Source organism: Chelon labrosus, assembly GCF_963514085.1.
Source record: "Chelon labrosus genome assembly, chromosome: 18".
In the NCBI taxonomy this organism is placed as follows: domain Eukaryota; kingdom Metazoa; phylum Chordata; class Actinopteri; order Mugiliformes; family Mugilidae; genus Chelon; species Chelon labrosus.
This window is the reverse complement of record NC_140351.1, coordinates 3,454,969-3,467,622: the sequence shown is the minus strand read 5'-3', so window position 1 is coordinate 3,467,622 and position 12,654 is coordinate 3,454,969. Positions and strand designations below refer to the sequence as shown.

Genomic DNA, 12,654 nt, shown 5'->3' with positions numbered 1-12,654 from the left:
GTTAAATCTGTTTGACACAAGTAACGTGAGACAAGTGGACAATTACAAAATCACTTATAATAAATAAGAGTGATCAACACTCAACAACCACAGGCAGTAATGACCTCCATTTCCTCCTAAAAGCTGTATTTGCTGACTTTGTCTTTGATAGTTGGACAATACTCTTTGTTTCTACTCCAACCTGATGACGGTGACGATATCACACTGACTGTACTTATAGACTGAAGCACAACCTAGCAAATTCAAGGAGATATTCTCTTGCACAGCCTTTGTTTTGATTCGTTTCTTGTGTTGTTCTTTTTATTTTTTCCATTTGACAAAAGATAAATGTGCAAACATGGACCAAAGCCTTGGAAGGGATAGCCTGCTGCATTTGTGCTGCATGTTTCGCGGAGCTTCGTAAAGCAGCTTTAGACGTGATGCAGCAACACCTTCAGTGATTAAAAAATCTGCAAATGCAGTGTCACGTCTGTTAATGAGAGCGGGCATGAATGGACATGACCTGACGAAGCCTGTGAATGAACATCGGCCGTGTCATCCACCTACACACGTGCACGTATATAAGCACGCATGCAAACAGACATACTCACGCACTCTGCTGGATGTGGCCAGATGGTGTAATCCTTTAGTTTTGAGTGTGTTTCATATTTATTTATTTATTTATTTATTTTTTTCCCTCCTGTGTTGGGATTATGCTGCCGTCCAATCGGATTTCGGCCCACTCTCCAGCGATGATGGGAGGTGAATGGCAGGCAGGCGGGTGGTGGCTGAAGGCAGGCGTGCAGTAGGCACGTTGGTTTGGTTTGTGCAACATACACCGTGTTGGCTGCAGGGGCTCCGTGGCTTTCACTTGTAGAACCGGTCACTGACCATCGCTGTGCAGGTAAGAGAAGGATCAGAGCTGGATATGAAAGGAGCTGTTTGAAGGCCAGTGTGTTCATGGCAGAGGCGACCATGTTTAGGAGAAACAAACATGGACATTAGGATTATAGGCAGAAATTAAATAGCTTTCTTAAATTCTCAAAAAGACGAAGCACGGCATGAAGGGTTTATTTTGCAGACAGGATGCGTTTCAGTGTTTCTGGGTTTGTACAGTAAAGCTGTAATGACAAGAAGATGGATTCAAGCGATGTGTAACATGATAACATGACTGCTGGATAAGTCAAAGATGATTCTGAATACATTTGAGAATAAAAAAGGAGAGTTATTTAAATGCTCTCTGTTATTTTGCTGTCACAAAGGTGGAGCTGGTTGTCTTATTACTGAGAAGACATGGATCTGCAAGATCACTTGTTGCAATCATCTAACTTTTACTTGTCGTTCATGAAGCTTTATGGATATTTTATGGTTGTTGACTTGATTTTAGCGCAGGACAAGGGCCCAGGTATGAATCTGAATTCAGTATCCGTCATATTTCCTGCTGTAAAATGCTTCAAAGAAGTTGCAAATGTTGGTCCACTTTGAGAATTTCGCCTTCACTCTTGTACGATTTACTTGAGTCGGATCAAACTGTCATGATGGTGCCTTTTTAACGTTTAACCGCTCACTTTGACTTCTAGTCGAGCCGGTACGTGGAGCACAGTGCGTCCCAGCTCAGCCACCTACTGTCATATGTCGTCTAATTTCAGGCTTACTTAGCTGTTTTAGCGCTCGCGTGGCAGATTACGCGAACGTGCCCCGGGGCCTCGCACAGAGGACGGCGTGTGAGCTGATTAACGCAGACGCACCTTTAACAAGAAGGAAGAATGAAAACGTGTATGCGTGAAGAGCGGGGCTGCGTAGTTAGTCCGTGTGCATGCTGATTCATGATGCAGACGTTTAACTTGTTGTCAGTGAGGAGCTACTTCCCTCAAATAATTAATCCAACTTCTAAAACCCTTCCTTCTGCAGGTCACTGCTTCCTGTGCATGGTGGATGTGGTGCCAGTGAAGAACGAGGATGGCCTGGTGATCATGTTCATCCTCAACTTCGAGGTCATGACAGATGACGTCCTCCAAGACCACAAACAGGAGCTCAACCACCGCCTGCCCACCTGGCTAGTCACAGGTAGGTAACCACTCACTTTTGACGCCAACATGTTTGATGTTGTTTGCTAATTTTTCAGCTTCTTCTTTCTGATATTCCATCAGGAGTGAATAAAGAAGCCTGAGCACAGATTACACGATTGATCCTCCACTTTGGAGAACTCATATTTCAGTGCTTACAACCCCATGTGCCCATATTGCTTCTTTCGTTCTTGTAAATCCCGAGTATAAATGCTTTTTTAAAACTATTTGTGCAACTAATGTTCCAGAGGGATAACACGGGAGAACAGCGTTTAAAGTAGGACAAAATAATATTTCTAATTTCTATTTTTTTTACTTTGTGGCTTAAACCAAAATCTAATCAATGGTACTCTCCTAGATTCCATTTGTGAAGCTGTGTTTCAAAAATGTTGCTGATCCACTCAAAATCTCCACCACAGAGAATATCCTGCAGGTTTCCTCACTGTCCTGCTCCCCAGTTTAATATCAGGACTCCACCTGTCGCCCTGTAGAGCCTTATCCTCTTCTCTCTGCCCGCCAGGTCACCCACGAGGATTCAAGTTGCGTCTCCCGCTGCTCCGCTCCCTCTCCAACAGCAAAGCGTCACTGGACGACGCAGAAACCGGTCAAATCCCCACTGCGACGCCGCTGCATCCAGACCCTCCCTGTCAAGAGTCCTTACGCCTGGGGGAGTTCCTGCCCCTTCCACCAATACCACCAGACCACCAGGAGCAACTCAGTGGGTGCAGGTAGATTCCTGAGGGTTACTTTTGGACGTGTTTGGGGCACACTTAACCCTCCGACAGAAGGTCTGTGCAAAAACTAATAAAGATAAAATAAAGACACCAGTGATTGAGGAAATAACGTAACGCCACATGGATCCTCATATAACCACATTCAGTTAATTAACAGCTACAGGGACAGAATATTTAAAACTCTCCCATTACTAATGAACAGTGCTTTTTATCTTTACTTTATTTTTATCGCAAGATCACCCCTGGTGAGTAGGAGGTCTTTAAAAGGAATGAGTTAAAATACATGAGACCCAGACCAACTCTAAATGTGCTCTGAGATCAGATCTCTTAAATGTGTCCTGAGTGTGTTCACATCTGGACTTTAAGCTGGACACTTGTGATCAGATATCCCGGGATGGATGGTCTAAACGGGGCCTTAGTTTGTCAGACACTTACTGAATTTAACCTGAATTATCCAGTTCATTAATGACATTTGTTTCCTAGGTCAGCTCTACAGACTTGGCCAGAAGACCACCAGGAGGACCAGCGTACCTTACTGTGCTCTGAGCGACCCCCGCCTCCACCTTCCTCCCAGAGAGGACAACTGGTGGGACCCCTCACCCAGTCATCACCCTGCGTAGCGCCCCACCACCGCCTCAGCCTCAACCCGGACGGCTCAGCCTCCAACTGCACCCTGTCGCACAGCCGCTCGCGGGAAAGCTTCCACAGCATGCGTCGCGCATCTTCTGTAGACGAGATCGAGGCCATGAGGCCCGACTGGGACCGAAAGAACCGGCGAGCCAGCGTCCGGCCGGCCAGCAGCAGCACCGGTGAGAAAGAGGAGCCATCAAACCTATATCATCTATCATCCTCTTTGCTGTCTCCTCTGACTGATGACTCTGTGTGTGTGTTTACAGGTGCGGTGAACAGCAAGTCAAACATACTGAACTCCACGTCAGACTCTGACCTGATGCGGTATCGCACAATTTCTAAAATCCCTCAGATCACACTCAACTTTGTGGATTTCAAACCGGACCCGCTCATCGCGCTGCCTACCGGGGAGATGGACATCATAGCTCCCTGCAAACTCATCGACCGGACGCACCACGTCACAGAGAAGGTCACACAGGTAGGACTGAGTCCGCGTGTGGAGTGTGTGGTTGTGCTGTGCAGGGCCAGTGGCCGGTCTCAACCAGTCTGGGCTGCGTCAGCGCTAGGGTCTCAACTTGGACGATAAGTTTTAGAAGTACGCTTGTGATCGTGTGCGCGAGAATATTCAGGTTTTCTGGGACAGATCCTTGAAGCTTGCAATAATCACTGAATGTCTGATCGAAGTCATTTTCTGGGATGAAAATGCTTGATGCATTGATTGAACTCTGATGAGATGATAATGAATGGTGGTGTTGTGGCAATTACTAGCAGCTGACTGAGGGAGCAGGAGAGAAAGGCCTGCGAGGCAGAACTTTACAGTACGTCTCTCTCTCTCTATCTATCTCCAGTCAGAGCAGAGTCTCTTCCCTCCTTCTCTCACAGGCTGCCATCTCATCGCCTCTCTCGCCATAATTGCTTTTTAAAAAAGCTCCTCTTTCTCCAGATGTTCCGTCTCAGGGCCTGCGTTACAGTCAGCTCCTCATTACAGGAACGCTGTAACACCTACAGCTGGCTGCTTTTGGGTTGTATGTTATAGAATATAGAGTAATGTGAAGAATAATGTGGAAGGACTGAATCTCATGTGTTTGTAGTAAACAGATTTGGAGAAATAAATCGCTGCTTCTGGAATCTTCATGATGAATAATGATGGATGCACCATCTATGTCGTTTCATCCTATCCGCCAATTTAATGCACTTGGCCCGAATGATGATAAAATACCCAGCTCACACTTTCAGGTGTTCCCTGGCTGGTATATATGTAGCTTAAGTGGAGGTGTGTGATTGGTTGGCCTGATGCCACATGACCAAGCCTCCTTGCAGGTGCCCCATTGGCTTCTATGCGCACGTGCATGCACACGATTGGCTGCTTCCATTCGAAATGACAGATAAAGCCGCTCCATACACTTCAAGTGCTGCTGAGGTTTTGACATTTCTACAATGTAATTCACTTTGAAAGGACAAAGGAGCGGGGAACTGCGTGGAACCCCCCGTGGAAAAAGGAACGCCTGCGTTGGCATTTCAATCGAGGAGCTTGTCCTGTTGCACAAATGTCTTCTGCATTTGGAAAACAACTCAAATAACTCACTCGAGATCATAAAACCCTTTGTAGTTGTCTGAAGAGAGCTTCAGTGGAGTGAAACGTCACATACACAAAGTAGTTTTCTTGTCTTCTTTGCTCACAGTCAGGTATTGAGCCTTTTAGTTTTTAAATCAGAGGAAGCTGTCTTCGTCACAGATCGTTGTCCTTCTTCGTTTCAGGGTGTGCTGAGTCTTTGCAATTTCGTCGCAGAGGACGATGAACCTGCACATTTACATTTTATTTAACCGTTTTTGACATCTTGTCAGTTTGCTCCTCGTTTGCAAACCTTTTTTTTTCGCCGCAGGGAATATTCTGCAGCGAGACACGCGCTGTTAACTTTAAAACGTCCACGTCTCACTTCCCTAAAACACAATTTCTATTCAAACTTCTTCGGCGTGGAGACCAGTGAAGTTCTTAAACCTTAAGTTGTCGATGTGGCGCTTTCGCCTCGTCCTCGTGTTTGGTTGCCCGTCTTCGGAGTGATGCGAACAAAGAGCAGAAAAAGATTACGCTAAGCTCTCCGCCCGAAGCAGAGCCTGCTTTGAGTCGCTAAAGAGGAATATGAATGATCCACTCGTTCACATTGTATTACTGAGACACTACGCTCGCTTGTCTCTCAGAGAAAGAACGGGAACATCAATAATCCAGAAGTTGATGATGCAACAGCTAATGCAATCATGCTACACAGTATGTGAGGTGCAGCTGGCAAGGTCAAACGAGTGTGTGTGTGTGTGTGTGTGCAGGCATGCGTGTGCATTAGCCGATGCTGCATACTATATGTTCTGTTACAGATGGAGGGAACAGCACCAGCTGTGTCTCCAAATGCTATGGGCTGCTATTTATAGAGCTCTTTTAGAAGACTGGAGAAAACATTAAATGAGCTGAATTTTCACTGCATGTATCTGGCATCCATTTAATACGTAGCCGCTCTTCTGTGACATTTTACCGAGGATATCTGAAGCATCAGCGGGGGCCGCGTGGGAAAGGAAAAAGACCTTACACAACAATAACATCAAAACAGCGGCGGGGTGTTTTTATGCGTCTTATGTTAAGTCCCTTAAGAGCTGCCTCCACCTGCCCTCTGACCTTCCTGTTGTCTCTCAGTCGGCCGCAGCAGCTGATTTCAGTGATCGCTTACGCCTTCAAATACAGAGAGATGTAATCATTTAAATCTATAGCTGAGCTCCGTGGTTCATCTTAAAACCTACTTTGATCTGCGCGGCGAAGGCCTGAGAACAACTGCTCGGTACAGATTATGATGTTGTAGAAAAGGGGGCTGCGTTGCCAGCTCGGACCTGAAGATGGCAGCACCGCACCGAGCTGTGCGATGGCAGGCCTCGGCGGTCCCCTCGGAGGAGCAAAGAAGAAGAAGAAGAAGAAGAAGGAAAAAGATGTTGAAAGGCAAACAAGGCTGAATAATTTACATGTTCCATAAAACATCTGACTCCCTGAACGCAGAACACATGCAGATTTTCTCTCTCATATGGGATGACTTGTGTTTCTGAACATATTTTGTGCCTCTTGTGCTTCTTCCTGACCGAGATGTTTGCACTCTGACTGGCACATGAATGTGGGCTGCACAAGCGCATGCCTGGATTGCTTTTAAACGCAAACTATTCTGGAAACTGTTCTGGAAAACCTTTTTTTTTTTCTTACAATTGTGCATCTTTGTGAGTTCCTCTAAAGACTCGTGTGCAGGTGATTCGTAATTGAGGCGTTACCCAGCATGAAGAAAGGGCTGAGATGATGCCAAGAAAGAGGAGGTCTTATTCAGCTCTGGTGGAGGCGTCCAACACGGAGCAGACAACTGAACGGTGCAGAAAAATAACTGGGATCACGCCTCAGCGAACAGTTAGACACACACATACACACTTCAGTGTCACTTCTAGGTCCCATGTCGACTGCTGTGTCCTTTAGGGGACAGCTGATTAGCTATGGACTAAGATATACACTGCATCACAGCACTCATACAATATTCCTGACACACACACACAACGATCTCTTATACCCAGAGCCACACACACACGCAGGCTGCCTCTTTACCCAAGCAAGCCCGTCACATCCAACTCCACAGTGGGATCCAGATGGAGCAATGGACGGCACACACCGCGCCCAGCAACAAAGTGGTAGGAACCGTGTCCATCTGCTAAAAGTCTGACGGATATAGAGCGAATACAGCGCGTGTCTGCGGTTTGAGGCTTGGTGCATGTGTCTGTGGTGAACAGCGGTTTTGGTTTTTAGGAAGGCCTTTGCATGGAATACCAAATGTGAGCTTACTTTTGATGCTGACAGACTCTTTTTTCTTTTCTAGGTTGGATTGTTGAATTTTGAAAAGTAATTTTGATTTTGTCAAGCTCAAAGTAGCCCAAAGTTATTAAAGTAAGGTCATTTTTAGGTGGCTGACGTACGCTCTGAAGGTGACTCATTATTCACTGCATAGTGCATGCATTTACTGCCTCCTGTTATATTTGAGTGTCAGACTTGTGAATGAGCAAAAAGATCTATTTATGTCACCCTCATTTATAGCAGCTCCAAAAAATCTGCAATGGGACCAAATAATGCCAAATGATTGTGCATAACAAAGATGATAAGCGATACTGAGCGCTCAATATCTCACTATTGAGGGAGCTGCTGAGGATCCCTTACACAGGGATGAGATACTGAATGAACAAGGGCTTGATTTGAGACGGAGCTTGAGTGCAACACATATTTACTTCTGCACCGTTGTTGAGTTTTGCAACGTAATTGACTCTGTTCTTGAAGTTATTTCAGTCGGGAAAGATTTTCTTCTTTGGCAAATAGACCTTATAAAGGTGTTGTAGATTTTAAAGGGGAGAAGGTAAGGCCATGCTTAGACGAGAAGCCTCTGAACTCTGATGAGCTTGACCTGGTGAGAACTGGAGGTGAACGGGGTGAAGGAGGGTCGCAGCTGTTGGAACGGAAATGGCATCTTGACTCAGCAGAGGAGCGACGTCTTTAAGCTTGTCAGTTTAATTAGAACACAGTTTTAAGAAACCAAACTCAAATTTCTGCTCGGCTTTTAGGGTCTCCCGTGGTCTAATTTGTCTTTGAAGGATAAACAGCGACACAGAGGTCTACTTAGAAATTAAAAATGGTTAATTTCAGTTTGAATCTACTGTCACCGGCTACGTAAGCGTCTCTTTGGTGGAACGATGGGCGAGAGAGTTGTGTCTGCTTCCGTTCTGTGCATTTGGCGTCTGAATAGTAGCAGTAAATACAGCAGTGGTCGGCCTTACAGTCAGTCACACTGAACACACATTTATACAGAGGGCTTACTGATATGAATGCACAATATTTGCACACAGCAGTGGGTGAGAGAGGGTGGTTATGAAGCAACAACCACCACCAAGATATATGAGTTTATTACGGATTGATGGTTTGTTGTATTACTGTAATTGGAATCAGGAAAAACTAACAAGTAAAATAAGTTAAATTTAAAAGCGAGACGATGTTCTCTCAAGTTTAATTCTGAACGCCCTGCTAGAGAACCTGTGAATGGGGTGGCAAAAAAAAAAGAAGAAGATATTCTTAATTAAAATGATTTATTTGCTTAGTTTCTCCTGAGCCAGTCCATTCTTCTCCTCCCTCTGCCGAGACGCTGCAACTTTGGCTCCAACTGCTTATTTCATTAAGACAAACACCTACATAAATCTTCTGAAATATATATATATATTTTTTTTTGGGTGGTAATGGTTTAAAATAAATTATGTCTTGCACTCCGTCACCACATTAAACTGTTGCTTCTTCTTTTTATTTTGAATCCTGAGCTGTGCAGCAGAGTACAGAGGACATATAGGGTACAGCAGTGAGCCACTTATCAGAGAACACTTTTAATGTCATTATAAACTTACACAACACACTTACATATTTCTTTAATGAGCTGACTTTGCGGCAAATGAGCAGAGGAAGAGGTCTCTGTGGAGAAGGCACTGGGAGTGTGTCACATCTATATGTATGTAGCGTACCCTATGTGTGAGTGAATATACATCTTCTTCAGCAATGATGTCAAAGTGCATAATATATAAGTCATGTATTTAGTTCATCGGTCACGTCTCTCTGCAGCAAAGTTGTAGGTTTTTTGAAGTCTTGCTTCCTGGTTGCAGCTTTGAATTCATTGGAATTCATATTCTTTGGTGAAAATTTTTAAAATATAGATGCTTAGAAACTTATCCTCTGTATCTTAAGCATAGACTGTATAAAGATGGACGGTGGAACTGCTCCTCTAAAGTGAAGCCAAAGCAAGTAGAGCTCCCCCTGGTGGCTGGCTGCAGTATAGGTCATAAGCTCCACCTCCTCCATGTTAGTGGGCGGGACTTGGGCCAAACTAAAATACACGTCAAACACGTCGAAGTCATTTTAGGCAGTTAATATAATATTGATTAATATGATATTGATGTTCAAGTGTCAATTTTTTGAATAAGTTTCATTTTAGCTGACGCCATAGACACATGATATGATGTAATAGTGACCACCAGTTGCCATGCCAACCTCTCTGTAAAGTGGACCGTGAGAGTCTTGTATTTTTTTCTTTTTTAAAAAAATACAATTTTAAATAAGTCCAGCGTATAATCCAACATTTCCTTGTAACTGTTAGCATCAGTTTGGCCAATGAAAGGAAGTGGGGACGCGTAGTCCATGTTTATATACAGTCTATGTTCTTAAGTGTGCCGTATGTATGTGTTATAGATCGTTGTTTTCTTCCATAAGCTTCAATAAACTGTAGAAAGGTTACCTCTTGTTCAGTGGCTGCTTCCTCAGTGCGTATGGGATGTTTGTGCTTACAGAAACTAGTGCAATCTAGCAGTAAAACCTTAATTATTCATCAGGGAAAACTGCTGAAACTTTAAACCATGCTTTGTTTGAATATTTAAAGTATAACAAAGACTTTGATCAGAGTTCATTTTGCCTGCTCGTGTTTGTTAGTGTACAGTAAAAAAAAAAAAAAAAAAAAAGCTGCTGCCGGTGCCGTGGCCCCCATTACTCTATTAATTGAATTCCCTGCAAGTCAAAGTCTGACGATACATATTTGCATAGAGTCATGATTATGCATGAGCTCTCTAAATAGTGTATGATGTGAATGTTTCAGAAGCAGGTATTTTTAGCAGTGCCACATGTTTTTTTTTTCTTTTTTTTTGCTGCGATGGTGCCAGAGGGCCCAGAGGGCTTTAATGTCACACTGCAGTTGTTTTGGTGAGAGATGCACCTCTGGCAAAGTCCCACAATAGGGCTCTGACTGTTAAATAGGACAGAAATTAGCATTAGTGATGATTTCATAGTCTCCTAAATGAAAAGTCACTGCACTTCTTTTACATTCATTCTGCGTGCATGTATTCTGCTACTTAGACAGTGTCCATCTTTGAAGTAGCTATAAGACATGTCTGGACATCAGTTAATAGAGTAAAAGCAGCTTGTCCTGACTCATCTCCTCTTGTAATACCATTTTATACCTGGAGAGGCGATAATGAATCACTGAAGTGTCCAGTCAAGAAGGAGAACCTCTGTCCAGTAAGTCTATGGGGGTTTATCAATCCACGTTCTGGATGTGTTCTTGCCCCGCCCATTTTATTGAGGATGCATTTGGTACAACCAGGTATGTTGATGTTCCAACCCCAGGATAACCACCCTCCTCTTGTCCTCCGGAGACTCGTACTTTGGAATCTAACTTGTCAGGTCCAGACTACCATGTACATGAGTCCAAAGTCTGCATACATGGTGGCTTTGGCTCAGTAGGTAGAGCGGGATGTTCACAAACCAGAGCATTAGCGGTCCAGTCTCTGGAAGATGCCACATATATCCAAAATATCCCTGAGCAAGATACCGAACCCCGAGCTGCTTCCAGTGCTTAACACTAGAGTGTGCCAATGTATGTATACTTGTGTGAGCAGATGGGTAAATATCTCACTGTGCCTCTTTTGCATATTTTCTCCCTGCCATTAAGTGGTATTTACTAGTTTTATGTAAATGTTTCTTACTCTACCCTAAGTACACTTTGAGTCAGTATACCCAGCACCTCATGGCTTAGAAGCAACACTAAATGTTTTTCAATTCAATTCAGTTTTATTTATATAGTGTCAATACCAATACAAATTGTCTCAAGACGCTTGACAACATCCGGTCTGAAACCCGGCCTGAAACCCCCAGAGCAAGCCTGAGGACGACGGTGGCAAGGAAAAAACTCCACTTTAACAGGAAGAAACCTTGAGCAGAACCTTAAGCTCATACAGAGGGACCCATCTGCATAAGGCCGGCCGGCTCGAGACAGTAGAGACCGTTTTTACATTTTAAAGTGCATGTTGCACCTCTAAAGCTCTACATTTGCCCACATATGTCATGTTGCCACAGAAATTTCTTCTGTGGCAAGAACACACATGAAATAGGATTCATTTTCGCACTTTGTGCCATATTCTGTATCTCAATTCTAAAGCATCTTAAATAAGTATTCTAGAAGTGGCAAATTCGACAGTGGTGCATTCAGATTGCCTCATTCCCTTCTAATTGAGGTTATTTTTGTGACTGAGGAGCAGTTCCCTCTGTGACTATAAAGCTGTAATATTTTGGTGAGAAATGCACATATCCTGGAGTGTCGGTGTCTGATTGTGTCAGTTAAATGGGCTGGAATAGAGTGGAGTCTGGAAGCATGTGACGCACTCAACCTGCAGGACTGTAATTTAAGCCGCCCGCTCAGTGGCTCTGCCTCAGTACCTCAAATTGATTGAGTGCTTCCTCTGTGTGAGTTCAGTCACCCACAAAGAAGCAAAGAAGCACGCTGTCACTGTCTTCAAGCAACATATATCAAACAAAAGACTGTCCCCAGCCATGTCGGGGTGGGGATAGTTTATGCGTATACGGTAATTGTATTAATATTGATGTACTTTATGTAGTGAACATAATTCAGTCTTTTTATTGTGACATCTTTCATAAAAAAAAAAAAATAATAATTTAGTGTCATCAGAAGACACAGTTTGACACCTGTGTGATTCACATCAATTTCACACCTAATGTGCAAGAGCAGGTCATTTTTGCGGGGTAGAGCGTAGGACGAATAAAGAATGACTCATCTTACAGCGTAGCCTGGATACTGCTCACAATAACAATATTCATTTTACCAGGTATTCCCCATCCGAGAATTTTCTGTCATGTTTGGGATTTTAACCACAAAGTCCAGTTGAAGTAAACCTTACATGGCTGCCCAAATCCAGAAACTCTATTTTATCCTACATAGGAACGGACAGGTGAGTTGAGATGTGGTTGTTCTCCTCCGGATGCTGTGAAACCTCTCCCCAGAGGCTATAGCAGGGAAATCAGTCCATGCTGGAGGTGGGTAGGGTCATGAATCATGTTGTGAGCTCGGGACAAGAAGCGTTTATTTGCAATGTCTTGGATGTGAGGAACTAAGGACATATATGTGTGTTGTACGTCTGCGAAGGTTCTCGGAGATCCAGATCACTATCTATCCAAAAATCAAGCTGAAACAAACGACTTGTTGGGTTTCTCAAAGGCTTTTTCACTGGTGGAGGAGTTGAAGTTTAAATCGTATGACTAGGGTATAGATAGATGGATGGATTCCTTTACATCTATGTTAACATCTTTTCCCAAACAGTTTCACCCTCATTCACACCTTGAGACCAGAGTCTCTGGCCGATAA

General features: G+C 43.9%; 1 protein-coding gene across 1 annotated transcript in view; it reads left to right on the top strand.

The window, feature by feature from the left end:
- kcnh2b (potassium voltage-gated channel, subfamily H (eag-related), member 2b) overlaps positions 1–12,654 on the top strand; it is a gene marked incomplete at its 3' end in the record, with an annotated part of 230,626 nt that overhangs the window by 120,469 nt on the left and 97,503 nt on the right. Inside the window, exons 3-6 of the mRNA XM_084565710.1 lie at positions 1,891–2,046; positions 2,566–2,773; positions 3,263–3,588; positions 3,676–3,887. Coding sequence (XP_084421836.1) covers positions 1,891–2,046; positions 2,566–2,773; positions 3,263–3,588; positions 3,676–3,887 — 902 coding nt within the window. The remainder of the gene's footprint in view (positions 1–1,890; positions 2,047–2,565; positions 2,774–3,262; positions 3,589–3,675; positions 3,888–12,654) is intronic.